The 15089-nt window shown below is 40.0% G+C and overlaps 1 protein-coding gene across 2 annotated transcripts in view; it reads right to left on the bottom strand.

Annotated features, from left to right (window-relative positions):
* Positions 1-15089, bottom strand: part of rpap1 (RNA polymerase II associated protein 1) — a 38653-nt gene that overhangs the window by 16548 nt on the left and 7016 nt on the right. For both annotated transcript variants that reach the window (XM_021317510.2, XM_021317511.2), the window contains exons 9-22: positions 14372-14470; positions 14051-14152; positions 13803-13970; positions 11771-11950; positions 11566-11700; positions 11320-11490; positions 9523-9680; positions 8695-8865; positions 8422-8617; positions 6001-6110; positions 5640-5835; positions 5351-5497; positions 5078-5220; positions 631-1057 (exon numbers count right to left, since the gene is read on the bottom strand). In XM_021317510.2, coding sequence (XP_021173185.2) covers positions 631-1057; positions 5078-5220; positions 5351-5497; positions 5640-5835; positions 6001-6110; positions 8422-8617; positions 8695-8865; positions 9523-9680; positions 11320-11490; positions 11566-11700; positions 11771-11950; positions 13803-13970; positions 14051-14152; positions 14372-14470 — 2403 coding nt within the window. The remainder of the gene's footprint in view (positions 1-630; positions 1058-5077; positions 5221-5350; positions 5498-5639; positions 5836-6000; positions 6111-8421; positions 8618-8694; positions 8866-9522; positions 9681-11319; positions 11491-11565; positions 11701-11770; positions 11951-13802; positions 13971-14050; positions 14153-14371; positions 14471-15089) is intronic.

Raw genomic sequence — 15089 nt, 5'->3', positions numbered from 1 at the left:
CGTTAGCGTGGCTATCGAGCAAGTTTTATCGGAATTACAGAGTATTTCTTCACTGAAAGAAGAGCAAAACACTGCTCTGGAGGCTTTTCTCAGAGGAAAAGATGTTTTTGCTCTTCTCCCGACTGCTTTCGGCAAGAGCTTGTGGTTGTGTTTTCGTCGTCGCTGTTGTCAAATGCTTCATTGATCTGATTGGTTTATTTGGCCCGTCTATCACCAACCTAGTCCAATCAGCTAACTGATTGGACTAGTCCAATCAGCTAACAGCTATTTTCGCCCCTTCCCAAAATTACTTCAACGGAAGGTTTCCAGATGGATATGCGGAGCAAATCCATCTGGCGGCGTCAGGTTATCCTACTAGTTAGGTAGGACCGAAACCAATCAATAGCGACACCCCAAGGCCCACACAGTGCTCAAGACAATAAATTAAAATACTGTGATCAACAGTATCGAATGCAGCGAGCAAATGTAAAAGCACTTAAGCAACAAACTTTCCAGAGTCTGTTGACAAAAGTATATCATTAAAAAACCCTCAGAAGTGCGTTCTCTGTACTGTGAAGGGCTTTGAAGCCAGACTGAAACGGCTCAGTGATAAAAGTCGTTACACAAAGATCTCATTAGCTTGACTTGCACCTTCAGAGCTTCTTCCCTCCAGACCTCCAGCAGCAGCAACCACTGCAGACAGTGGGTCACCGCCTGCAGAGATCCATGAGGCAGCTCCTCCACCGCCAGCCCTCCGCCGTCCGACACCCCGGTCCGCTCGTACAGGCTGATCAGCGGGACGAAGGGCCAGTCGGACGGGAGCGCAGGACCGGCGAGCTCCGGGAGGAGGTGGGAACCGACCCATGGGTTGCGTCCCAGGAGAACGTCTCGGGATGCGAGCACAGACTGTTCCAGGTGGGCCAGGTGAGTCAGGTAGCAGCCTCGGATGGAAGGCAGCTGGGTGCAGGCTTCCCTCAGGAGAGCCCCGACGGTCTGGAGGGAGGGGGACGTCTGATGCTGGGCGTGAAGCTTCAGCTCCCCGAGCTCCACAGCCTCTGGCCCACCGCTGTGTCCCTCCCTGCAAACCAAACAAACGAGCATAAACTAAAATTATTACCTAGAGGCAACTGAGCATGTCGCCTCTCATCTTCAGATTGTCTCCTTTACAGAAGGTGAAATCTGACCTGTTTGGATGTAGTTACATCCACTTCTTAGTTACACCCTTTATTTCAATACATTTAAAAAAAACGTATTTTCTCATATACCTTCAGAAAACCTCGAGAGCTGTTGATCACGGCTGCCTAACTACAAAACATTTCCCACACACATCTGAACCGCTGCGGTCACTTTAAGTGACAAACGATAGCCCCAGTGATGCGTCCATTTGGCCTCTGGTCTGTTGTTCCTTCGATGCTTTAACCTACAGTAATAAGCCGCGGCATCAGTAATAATATTTCCACCTCGTCTGAGTCGCATAAATGGAAAGAACAGTTTATTGAAAACGTTTGAGCTCTAGGTGAAGAACTGCTCTTGATTAGATCCTCCATCCATATAAGATATACACTGCAAAAAGGGAACAAAAATAAGTAAAAAATTTCTTGAAATGAGTGTATTTTTCCTTGATTTGAGCAGGTAGATTAGACTATTTGCCAATAGAATGAGATTTTTGCACTGAAAACAGGAGCAATTCATCTCTAAAACAACATAATTAGACATCCTGCACTTGAAATAAGACAAAGGAGATGAATTGTTCCTATTTTAAGTGCAAAAATCTTATTCCATTGGCAAATAGTCTTATTTACCTGCTCTGATCAAGGAAAATTACAATGATTTCAAGAAAATTTCACCTACTTTTAGTTCTGTTTTTGCAGTGTAATCCTGCTAAATGAAACTTTTATGAGATAATCGTGAAAGTCGTTCGCAAACACATGGTTAGAGCATTGCGCTTGGGTCAAGGAGGTTCTGAGTTCAACTCCCACAGACTGCCACTCTGGGTCCCTGAGCAAGCCCCTTAACCCCAGATTGCTCCCCAGGCGCCGCACAGTGGGTTAAATGCAGAGAACAAATCTAGTTGGAATATATGTTGCAATGACAATAAAGATGATTATAAAAGAAGCTTCATTAAACAAGAACAACAAAAAAACTGAATAAATGCTGATTTTACAGATTTGGACAGAGGTAACCGACCCATTAGCTCCGTCTTGAATGCGCCAGTGTTTGTTCATGAGGATGTTGTATCATTCTTTCCCTTATATCTCCTGTATTTTTCACCTTTTTCTCCTTTCTTTTTCTCTTCTACATTCTTGTTTTAGTGTCCATATAACATGAAATATTTCCTGCATAAATTGTTATAAAGCTACTTGCATGCATAAATCAAGCAGAGCACTAAGGCGAAAGCAGCAGGGCTCCGCTTGTGGAAGTAAAATCTGTTGGGCTCTTTTTGGCATTAAGACAACAATTCTTATTGCCACATTGCCAGACAGGACACTATTTAAAAAAAATAAATAAATAAATAAATAAAATAAGGATGGTGAGATTTTCCGTAGTTTTGGGACTTGACTCTTGGTTGCTTTAGTTTTTACATCCTTCAATCAATTAAATTCAATCCGACTAATAATGACTTTTATTTAGAAACACCTTTGTTAGATATTATATGAAATTACAGGATGCTGGAGCTGTTGAAAGCAGTTACTGGGAAAATAACAAATGATTCATAGAAATTGTGGACGTCAGAGAAGTGACATACTTCGATATGGACAAAGGGGACAGATAAATGAGAGTTCTCAGTTATCTCAGGGCAACGCTACACATGGATAAACTCTGGCTCCAGCCTAATTTGCAGTCTGGCAGATAACGCCCCGGTAGTCACCAGTTTCTACTTACGACATGCGGAGGAGTAGCGCTCTTGCAGGGCGTGTCCCTACCGATCTATAAGAAGCTGATACAACCTTCATTTTTCCTAAATTGTGATCAAATAAGAGCCTCAGCACTGATCTGTACCATTTCTCTGACTTGTTTAGAGTAAATGTTTTAAAGTATAGTTTCTGTACTTAAAGAGTCATTTCTTACTAAAGAAATTATTTATAAATGAAGGCCGCTCTTCCAGGTTAAAAGGATTGGGAAGGATCGCCGACATGATGCGGTAATCATTAACAACTGGTGTTTTCCGCCCGGTTTCCAACAGAGGACATTTCGCGTGTCATGTTTATTATATCAGAAGCTTACATTACTACATCATAACAAGATAAATCGATTAATGAAGTATAAACATTAATCCCAAAAGGGGCTGTTATTCTTATTTATGTATGGCTACCGTTTGATAGCTAGCCGGCGATGACTAGCACAGATAAGGCACGCGTTAAAAACAACAGCAATGTATGAAAGGTGGAAGCTATAAATTGCACACACCAGCTAAACATAAATCAGCTAATTGAACTTTAATAAAATGCATTACGGTGCGTTTTCGTGCCCACAGGCCCCCAATAAAATAAGCTGCAATCATCTTTAAATCACAAAACTACCACATTTAAAGTGTAATTGTTTCCCCACTTTGGGAACCACTGCGTTAGACAGTGGCATGGAGTGAAGGTGGAGGTCCACCTGTAACCCAGCCTTACCGCCTCAGGTGAAGACTTGTCTCGGATCATTTAAAGAGGGTTATAGACGCTGCCGCCTTCTTTACAGACGACCCGCCTCAAAGTGGGACTGAAAACAGGGCTTTCAATATCTATTATTATTAAAAAAAATAAAATTATTACCTCCTTCATGTCTCTGCCTTAAAACAAATTTTCAGCCGTAGTGACTTCGTGGTCATTTCAGGTAACTTTCAAAACTGCCTGTTGCTACTTTGGAGCAGCATTGAATATTTATTAAATCACAACGCAAAAAATTAAAAAAGAAAACTCCTTGAAAGTCAATTAAATGTTTCTTTATTCAGTATATAACAGTACATTTTGCCGAACACTGCTGAGTGACTGAACGGTAAATGGTTTGTACTTGTATAAAGCTTTATCAAGTCTGATGACCACAAAGCGCTTTACACTACAGTCATTCACACCCTGACGGTGGTGAGTTGTGTTAGTAGCCACAGCTGCCCTGGGGCGGACTGACATTAGCGAGTGTTAATAGTGTAAATAACATCTGCAGCCTGAAATGTGCTATAATTTTGCACTCAGACTCAGAGTTTATGTTCATTGTAAGTCAGGTTTTATGAAAGTGCAGAAGACTTGGTAAACAAGACCTGTTTGTGAAAGGCTGCTGTTAAGGAGATTAACCTGGTAAACTTTATTCGTCTAAGAGTAACTACTAATAAAGCGTTTTAATTATCAATATGGCATCTTGAATGTTATTGTTCGGATTCACTGACTACTGTTACCAGCAACAGAAAAAATATCTGATTTAGAGTTTATCACAGGATCCGTACAAATGTCCTGACTTTTCCATTCTCACATTTTTAGATTTTTTTCCCCCAGCAGGTTTTATAGTATTTGGGACATTCCAGTAAAACACGTTTTCCATGTTGGGTTTTATTATTTGCCTGCTTCACAAATTATGGAAATCTACTCAGCAGAGCAGTTCTACACTTCGATCGTCTGTTTGTAAAATGTCTAAATAATTGAAGCAGTCGAAGAAATGTCGTTTGGCACCTGTTTGAATATAAACTATTTGGAGATACAAGTTTAAACCAATTTGAAAATGAAAAAAAGTATGACTTCCATCCTTTAATATTTTATTATTTGTTTTAAAGATGCATTTACGGGCTAAGCCCTATACCTCAGTGACACGATAACCAGATATGTTCCTGCTAGATTGTGAAGGTCATCACATGTTGTTCTACTAGAGAAACTAAAGACTGAAATAAAAAGGGAAAATGCTGCTTTATTTATGGTCCAGACCGCTAAATCTCTGTCCAGAGTCCTATTATTATCATTATTACTGTTATTATTATGCATATTTATAACAGTTATAACACAAAATCATTCAGTGGGCCACAAATGCCCCCCGGGCCCCACTTTGAACACCTCTGATTTAGAACCTAATGGTGCTTCTTCGGAAGCTTTTCAGCGCATAAACTGATAAAATTAAAGGATTTTCTTACGATATAAAGTCTTTGCTGAAGATGACCGTGGAGAGCAGCTCATGGGCCAGGTATTCACTGCCTGGCAGTAACCAGGGAAGAAGCACCAGCGCCACCTGGTGGTACAGCGAGGCGTGTTTGGCTACTTCAGGCTCAATTGGGACCTGAAAAAAACATGAAAAAGAGAAAGAAATAACATATGAATTACTGTTTGCTCGGCAGATGTGTAAAACAACCACAGCAGCAGTTTCAAACGTTGTAGATGAATTGAATTTAAATCCGATCCAGACTCACCAGTCTGAGCGCCAGGCGGAGCAGCCGGTAGAGGACGTGGTGTTCATGGCGGAGGAGCCAAGAACGGCTGTGGGACAGCGCGGGTGTGGCGCGGCTGCAGCCGTGCAGGTAACCAATCACAGGCTCTGACAGCAGGAGGCCTGCAAACTGCAACGATGAAGAATAGTTGAAAACATTGTTAAATACGAAGTTTGCTTTACCCCAAAACGCAGCCAAGTAGTGCCTCAGTTTTACCAAGGCATCCTGAGATTACATTACTATTTTTGGTGCTGTGTTCACGTAGATCTACCTTTCTACTGAGACCTTTATGGACCTCTGTGATGGTTTCCAGGAGGAGTCCCAGTCCTGCCAGGAGAGGAAAGGGAGAGCTGGGAACAACCAGTCCAGGACGATCCCGCCATCCTGGACACGCCAAACCCGGAAGGCTGGGCGTAGCCTCTGGACCCAGAGGACTTGACTGAACTCGACACACGACAGAGGAGGACCTGCCAGTAATGGAAGAAAAGTGTCGCTCAAGTTGCCTTTTTTTTTTAAACAGGAATGAGCAAATCCCCAGAAGATAAATGATAAAATAGATTATTTCTAACAAGAGGATAAGTGGTCACATTAAGCTCATTAGAGAGGTCTGCCTTTCAGTGCTTCGGCTGTACCTGAGATTCTTCATCAGGTCTTGAACGACACTGTGACACATGAGAGGGAGGAGAGCCTCCGACGTCAGGAGCTCCAGGTCCTGTAGGGTCTCCACGGGCTTGAAGCAGGTCTGTGGAGCAGCGTGTAAAACAGTAAATCACCTTCCCAGGCCCAAATAATACGGGTCCACTCATCTTCAGCATGGATGTCAGATTCAATTTGGGTTGTTAGTCATTTAAAGATAAAGCCTTCTTTGATTTTATTTTATTTTATTCCAGGTCCAAAGGATGACAATTAATTTATTGTGGATTTTCGTTCATCTAAAAAAGGGTTATAATCATACAGGTTCATATACGTAGACCTCCACCCATAATAAATAACGTGACTGAGGAAGTTGCAAAAAAAAAAAAAAAAAAAGAGTTAACTAATATCGAGTGGTTGGTTTATTGGAACAAATGGGGCTTTTAAGCACAATCCAGCAGATTCAAACTGGGTTGAGGTGGAGTTCAGATTAGGGCTGAACAATTAATCGCATTTTCAATATAATCGTGATTTCAAAAAACGCAATTTCCAAATCGCAGAGTCTGCAATTTTTGGCTATGTAACAATTAGGGAATTAGACGTGTCCTTTAGGTGTTGGTAAAATGTTTAAAGTGGGTTTGCCTCCATATGGAAGGAAAGACAGTTGCTGCAGTGAGATAATCTAATTTTATTACTTGTTTTAGAGTTTGTATAATCATACAAAACATTGAGTACAGGTCAGTCAGTTTAATACATAGACTTGCTTGTTGGTTGCACTTTATGTTCAACAGGGATTGATGTCCAATTCAATTAAAAGCTGTTCTCTTGAATAATATTCTGATCAATAGAAACATTAAAAGTTCATATTTAAAATAGTCCTTGTTTACAAACATCGTTATTTGGAGGCCATTTTTGTTGCTTGTGGCCAACGCGGAGAAAAGTCAAAATTGCAATTTTGATTTAAATATATTGTAGGCAGAACGCAGTAATTTCTGCTCTGAGTTTAGACGCTGCGGGTCTTTTATCAACTAATCCACATGGCGAGGAAACAAATTGATTTGTTGTTTGTATTTATCTTAAAACATATGATAAATTAAACTGGAAAAAAAATCGCATTAAATCGCAATATTAAGAAAAAAAAAAATCGCAATTAGATTATTTTCCAAAATCGTTCAGCCCTAGTTCAGATGTGTTTAGTATGAAATGTTTCCCAGTTTCAACCATCTAGCTTTTGAGTTGAGGCAAGCTGAGTATTTCTGTAGGAACTGACAGTGAAACGGTCCCTCAGAATGATGCTACCACCACCATGCTTTGCAGCTGGTGAAAAGCCAGTCAGTGTAGCCAACATTTAGACATACTAATTAAACCTAACTGCAGGTTTAAAGTAGTAATTCTTGTAATTAATTTGAGTATTTGAATGTTTGGGTCATTAAAAGCTGGTTTCACTGTGGACAGACACTGGTGTTCCTGCAACTTTCCCTTCATGGCAGTCTTGAGCTTTAGTGGCTCTGAGTTGTTCCTATCCAATGCTAACCAGTTTCTTTTAATCTGACGGGCCAGTTTGGGTCAGACAGTTGATATCTGGACAAGGGTGGTTCTGTCAACAAGACAATTATCCATATATTCACCCAAGCGATTTTGGGAATGGACAAAGAGGCTAAGATTTAAGCCACAACCTCAACCCAGATAAAAAGTTATGGATTACTATGTAAACTAAAGGTGTCGGGTAGGAAAATAACAAATCTAAGCATCTGTTTGTGGTGCAACTTACTAAAAGACATTTAACCAAATGTTAGGTGACATATGCAGTGCTTCCATATTTGAGCTTATAGCCTATAGCTCACAGGTGTCAAACTCAAGGCCCGCGGGCCGAATCCGGCCCATCAAGGTAAATTATCCGGCCCTCAAGAGCCAAAAAAAAGGCACTTCATGTCATAAAGTGAAGGCATATATCCTTTTAAAGTGTATAAAGTGGCTAAAACTGTGCCTCCTGTAAGTGTAACTCGCCTCAATATCAACTTTTTTTTACAGATAAACTGTATAAACTGGGCCTAAGGTTGCTACTTTTATGTTACTGTGCGTTTTTTTATACTTCTATGTGAACTAGAATGAAATTATGAAATGAAAAGTATCATCTATACACGTGCAACCGGCCCTTTTAATGACTTCATGACGCCAAAGTGGCCCTATATAGAAATGAGTTTGACACCCCTGCTATAGCTAATTTGGACCATTTGGACTATATATTAAAATTTGCACCCAATTATTGTTTTTAAAAATCACTGCAGTTGTATGCTGGACAACAGTTTGACCGTGGAAAAAGTCAAAAATTAAAAAGACAAACTAAATATGAAGCTCATGCAGATGACGAGTGGACCTCAGACCAGCACATGGTTACATACTGAGCAGGTAATCTGTACCTGTCTGGAGAGCTGATGGTAGTACGCTTGCAGGTAGACCAGATAAGCAGGTATCAGAGTCAGGACGCTTTCTTTCTGACGTGGATTATCGAGACCTTTCATAAGACCCTTCAACTGTCCCAACAAGAGCGGCTGCAGACCAGCAACGTGACCCCAGGACACAGGCGGTGGAGGGGGACACTCCTCTCCCTGAGCTCTGTGGTAACAGAGAAGGCGGCATGTAGACGCGGGACGTTCGAGGACAAATGCTGCCACCACCTTCCTCCTCTGTACCTGAGCATGCCGGCCTGGAGCTCCTGGTGGCAGCCAGCGGTGTGTGTGACTTGTGTGAGCAGAGAGAGCAGAGCTGAGAGACGCTGCAGCTGCAGAGAGAGCAGGGAATCTGGTGCTGACACAACGCCGCCGGCAGACTGCAGCGTCCTCACCAGGGCCGGGTACAGGTCTCTGGGAATAAAACACAAGGTGAGACGCACAAGAAAAACTGACCTAAATCTGGCACTAAGTGTAGAAGAGAAAACCTCCTGCCACTCAAAATAAAAAAAAACATGATTTTCAACAACAACATCATAACGAATGGTTCTGACTCAGGGATTACGCTATTTAACTCACATTACGACACTCTAAACTCTATAGAAATGCATAATTGTAACAAATATAATGAATGTTCTGCAACACATCTATACATTATCTTTTGTATTCTTTCTCTTTTCTGTAGTTTTTCTTTTCTGATTTACACTCCAATTGCAGAAAATACACAGCAGCAACAAAAAAAAGCATGTTTGCAAAGATTTCTACCTTTCACTGCAAAAATGGATCTAAAAATAAGTAACATTTTCTTAAAATTTGTGTTTTTGTCCTACATTTCAGCAGGTAAATAATATTATCTGCCAATGGAATTAGTTTTTTGACCCCTAAAATAAGATAATTAGATATCCAGCACTTGAAATAAGATGATGGAGATGAATTGTTCCTATTTTAAGTGCAGAAGTCTTATTCCATTGGCAGATCATCTTATTTACCTGCTCAAATCATATAATATTACTTCTTTTTAGTTCCATTTTTGCAGTGCAGCCAGGCACCGCTGACACCAATTTAACTCACATGTACAGCTGGCAGGCCTGTCCGTAGCCGGCTGCTACGGCCCACAGCCTGTAGGCCTCAGTGGAGATCCTGAGCGCCTCGTTGGGCTCCATCAGCAGCTCGTTGGGCTCGGCACTCAGGAGGCAGGACAAGCGTTCCCGCACTCCCAGTGAGTTTAACTGGAGAAGCAAGAGCAGCGGCAACACACTTAAAAAAATCAAGTCAACTTTGTTTGCATACACGTCAGTCAAGGTGCTTCACAGGGAACTCACATCAAGAAAAAAACATGTTAAAAGCATAATTAAAAAAAACTTTCAACATCACATAAACATTGCATTTCTAATTTTAAGCCAAAAGCTAAAAGCATGATAACAAAATGAACTGATGAAGTAACTTTGACATTTATTGGGAAAGTAGCAGCAGTTTACAGTGATGTTTTCTGTCTTGATTTAAACGGCTATTTCACATCTCAGGGATTTAGGTCCAGAGCTGAGGAACAGAAATTTAAATGTTGCCTCATCTTGTTTATTTGTCTGCATGAGAACAATGAGCAAATAGATCTTAGATAAACTAAGGGATCAACATGGTCCATATCCAGCAACTAAAAATATACACTGCAAAAACGGAACTAGAAATAAGTAAAATGTTCTTAAAATGTGTGTGTTTGTCGATGATTTGCAGGTAAATAAGACGATTTGCCAATGGAATAAGTAAATAAATAACTTAAAATAGGAACAACTCATCTCAATCATCTTATTTCAAGTGCAGGATGTCTAATTATCTTATTTTAGGGGTGAAAATACTCACTCCATTGGCAGATAATATTATTTACCTGCTCACATCAAGGACAAAAACACTAACTTTAAGAACATTTTACTTATTTTTAGATCCGTTTTTGCAGTGAGGGCAAAGACCATCGACTGTTTTATATCAACACAATTTTAAATATCCTTTTTTTATCCCTTTTTAGCAACTTAACAGCTGTAATATGATTAATTGTTCTGATGTTGGTCAGGACTCTGGCAGTTGTATATTTGACGAGCTGCTGCTGCCTGATGGATTTGTTTTACTGGTCTAGATCCCATTAGAACAATACTGAAAATAAAAAATAAAAACAAGCGCCAGTTTGTTTGTCCTTTGTGTGAAAGGAAGCCCTTCATTCTGGGAATGTTTAGTGATAAACTTTGTCTGGCTGTTAAATTTTTAATCTGATCTGTAACCCGGTACATTTGGGACCAGAAAAAGATTATTTCTGTTTGACCTTTGTTAAGTGGAAAACAGTTCTGACCAGTCAACAGAAGGATATTATGGATACACTTACACAATCAATGTAAGGGACTGGTCACGCAGTGACACTGACATAAAAAATTGTGCGTCACCAACGTACGCATAGTAAGGGATGTTTTAGTTTTCCTTAACCTGAGCTCTGGGATATCGAAGATCTTGGAAAAAGAAAAAAAACAATGTGGCACAAGAACAGAACCTTGAGGAACCTCACGTTATTTATAACCACCAAACAACACAAAGAAATCTCAGTTTTACAAGCAAAATCTGACCCAAACATTCAAATATTCATATTAATTACAATAATTACTACTTTAAACCTGCAGTTAGGTTTAATTTGTATATCTAAATGTTGGCTACACTGATTGGAACCTGTTAGTTTTATCAGAATTTCAAATTCATTAAAAGATATATGATATGCACCAATTGAGGATGATTCATCCCATCATGCTGCTGGATAGTTAAATATCTACACATAGAAACAGTTTTATCAAGTCCCTTATGACCACCTGAAAAACCACTTCACAAATTTACCAGTCTGGCACATGCATGTCTCCCAGAGGTCGCCAAGACCCTCAGGAGCTTCATGGCGTTGGCCAGAGGGTGTCCATACACAGACGGCGGACTGAGAGACGATGGAGACGTCCAGGAAGTGGGAAGAAACTCAGACATCACAGTTTCCATCAGACGAGGACAGTCCAACACCTGAGGGTGAGACGTAGCACAGTTTAATCCCGCTGTGCCGTACGCGACTCTATAAGCCACCCGCGTGCATCTTACCTGGGTGGCGGACGATAAGGAGTGCCGGGCGACACGTGTCAGGATGTGCAGAACGTCCTGGACCACGCGCGGGGACGGCCGGACCACCTCCAGAACGTAGCGCAGCCTGGGGAGGAGCTTCATCTTCAGCAGGCCCTGAAACACGGAGCAGCGTTCATAAAGCAGTTACTAAAAAATACAAACGGCAAACGCTGCCGATGGTCACCTTAACAACATCCTGCCTGGCAACGTCGTAATCACTCTTCCTCGCTTCTTTTTCTCTGGCTGTCTCCTTCGCGCTTTCGTTCAGCCCTTCATCCTCTTCGTCGTCCTCCTCCTGTGAGGATGGGAGCAGCGGGAAGGACGCCAGGCCACGAAACCAGGAGAAGGTGTAGTCCAAACACTCCTGAAACAAACCAAAAAAAACATACCTGTAAAGAGAGACTGCACAAAAAAAACTGAATTCAACAGGACCAGCTGAGCGTCTTGACTCATAAATTCAGGAAGACTGAGTGGAGACAATGTTCGCTGTAAGTAATAGGACCTTACTTTATCTTCTTCACACACAAGGACTGTAAAGAGGCACTGCACTGCAAAAATAGACCTAAAAATAAGATTTTTTTTCTTGAAATTAAAGTATTTTTCCTTGATTTGAGCAGGTAAATAGGACTATTTGCCAATGGAATAAGATTTTTGCACTTAAAATAGGAACAATTCATCTCCGTCGTCTTATTTCAAATGCAGTACATCTAATTATCTTATTTTAGGGGTAAAAATACTCATTCCATTGGGAAATAGTCTTATTTACCTGCTCAAATCAAGAGCAAATACATTCATTTCAAGAAAATTTTACTTATTTTTAGTTCTCTTTTTGCAGTGTGTAGAAAAAAAACTGAATTCAACAGGACCAGCTGAGCGTTTTGACTCCATGAAGACTGAGTGGAGACAATGTTTGCTGTAAGTAATAGAACCTTACTTCATCTTCTTCACACACAAGGACTGTAAAGAGGCACTGCACTGCAAAAATAGACCTAAAAATAAGATTTTTTTTCTTGAAATTAAAGTATTTTTCCTTGATTTGAGCAGGTAAATAGGACTATTTGCCAATGGAATAAGATTTTTGCACTTAAAATAGGAACAATTCATCTCCGTCGTCTTATTTCAAATGCAGTACATCTAATTATCTTATTTTAGGGGTCAAAATACTCATTCCATTGGGAAATAGTCTTATTTACCTGCTCAAATCAAGGGCAAATACATACATTTCAAGAAAATTTCACTTATTTTTAGTTCTCTTTTTGCAGTGTGTACAAAAAAAAACTGAATTCAACAGGACCAGCTGAGCGTTTTGACTCCAGGAAGACTGAGTGGAGACAATGTTTGCTGTAAGTAATAGAACCTTACTTCATCTTCTTCACACACAAGGACTGTAAAGAGGCACTGCACTGCAAAAATAGACCTAAAAATAAGATTTTTTTTCTTGAAATTAAAGTATTTTTCCTTGATTTGAGCAGGTAAATAGGACTATTTGCCAATGGAATAAGATTTTTGCACTTAAAATAGGAACAATTCATCTCCATCGTCTTATTTCAAATGCAGTACATCTAATTATCTTATTTTAGGGGTAAAAATACTCATTCCATTGGGAAATAGTCTGATTTACCTGCTCAAATCAAGGGCAAATACATTCATTTCAAGAAAATTTTACTTATTTTTAGTTCTCTTTTTGCAGTGTGTAGAAAAAAAACTGAATTCAACAGGACCAGCTGAGCGTTTTGACTCCATGAAGACTGAGTGGAGACAATGTTTGCTGTAAGTAATAGAACCTTACTTCATCTTCTTCACACACAAGGACTGTAAAGAGGCACTGCACTGCAAAAATAGACCTAAAAATAAGATTTTTTTTCTTGAAATTAAAGTATTTTTCCTTGATTTGAGCAGGTAAATAGGACTATTTGCCAATGGAATAAGATTTTTGCACTTAAAATAGGAACAATTCATCTCCGTCGTCTTATTTCAAATGCAGTACATCTAATTATCTTATTTTAGGGGTCAAAATACTCATTCCATTGGGAAATAGTCTTATTTACCTGCTCAAATCAAGGGCAAATACATACATTTCAAGAAAATTTTACTTATTTTTAGTTCTCTTTTTGCAGTGTGTACAAAAAAAACTGAATTCAACAGGACCAGCTGAGCGTTTTGACTCCAGGAAGACTGAGTGGAGACAATGTTTGCTGTAAGTAATAGAACCTTACTTCATCTTCTTCACACACAAGGAGCCCCTTAAGTGCATGCACAGCCGCAGACATCACTCCTTCAACGCTGTCGTCCAGTGCAAAGCGGAGCAGGAAGAGCATGCCGGCGTCGAGCAGAGTGGACGTCACGCTGCCTTTCAGCACTGACTGGTATTCTCCAGCTCGAGCCTGTGGGAGAAAATAAAACACTGAGTCTCTGCAGGTATCTCTGTGGCCACGCATGAGACTCTGTGTGCAGGTTCGTGTACTTTTGTGAGGATGCAGGCAAGAGTGTTGAGAGCCAGAGTCCTCTGCTGGATGAGTTGACTCCGAGACAGCAGGAAGAGTTCCTGCAGGGAGTAACCGGCTCGCTGGGGGGGAAGAGGGTGGAGTCAGAACAAGAAATCCTGGTTTTCTTAACAGCTCAGCATATAGGGACTAAATAAAGGAGATGGTCGCTTAAGCGTAACATTTAATTCATCAAAATTAAATTAAGTAATCCAGTTTGATAAAAACTAAATGTATTATATCAACTGTCTCATAGGCAAAGACTGACAATTTGTCGTGTTATCGTGTTTAATGCAACAGACCTCAGGCTCCTCTCCATGGTGGTGCAGACCTAAGTGGGTCGGCAGATCTTCTGAGGGGGGAATTAGGGTCCCGGTGAAGTCAAAACGAGCCTGCATGGCCTTTCAGGACACAGTAGAAGCCTTATTACATGTTGACTAATACAGAAACACGTTTATTTCAAAAACAGCACTTCATCTGAAAAAGTAGGTAGAGCTGCACAACAGATTAGAAATTTATTCCTCTCAAAATATTAGCCAGTGCAATATCAATATATCACTAAGAACTCTAAATGTGTTGGCTATCATAGTTAAAGATATTCAACCTGCAGGGGAAGCCCACAGTTATGAATAATAGTGCCAAACGTGTTAAAGTTCACGCATCGTAACGACAGATTAGAAAATAAGGAGAGAGGAAAATGTGGATTTATTCCAACCGATAAAGCTGGTGCTGGATTTAACAATCATATATAAATTGCATGATTTCCATATTATTGTGAAGGTTTATACGGATGTATATCTTATTTTTCAGGAAGACAACACAGAAGATGCAAATAAACTAATATAAAGTACAATAAAAGCTATGGAAAACGTAAATTCAAATTATATATATATATATATATATATATATATATATATATATATATATATATATATATATATATATATATATATAGACTCCTTTTAAACTGAAGCCAAACCAGCTGAATCTTTAGCTGTTTTTCTTTTTTTTTTACCTATG

This window comes from Fundulus heteroclitus, chromosome 19 (genome assembly GCF_011125445.2).
Source record: "Fundulus heteroclitus isolate FHET01 chromosome 19, MU-UCD_Fhet_4.1, whole genome shotgun sequence".
In the NCBI taxonomy this organism is placed as follows: Eukaryota; Metazoa; Chordata; class Actinopteri; order Cyprinodontiformes; family Fundulidae; genus Fundulus; species Fundulus heteroclitus.
Note: the sequence above shows the minus strand (reverse complement) of the source record. Positions and strands in the feature narration are given on the sequence as shown.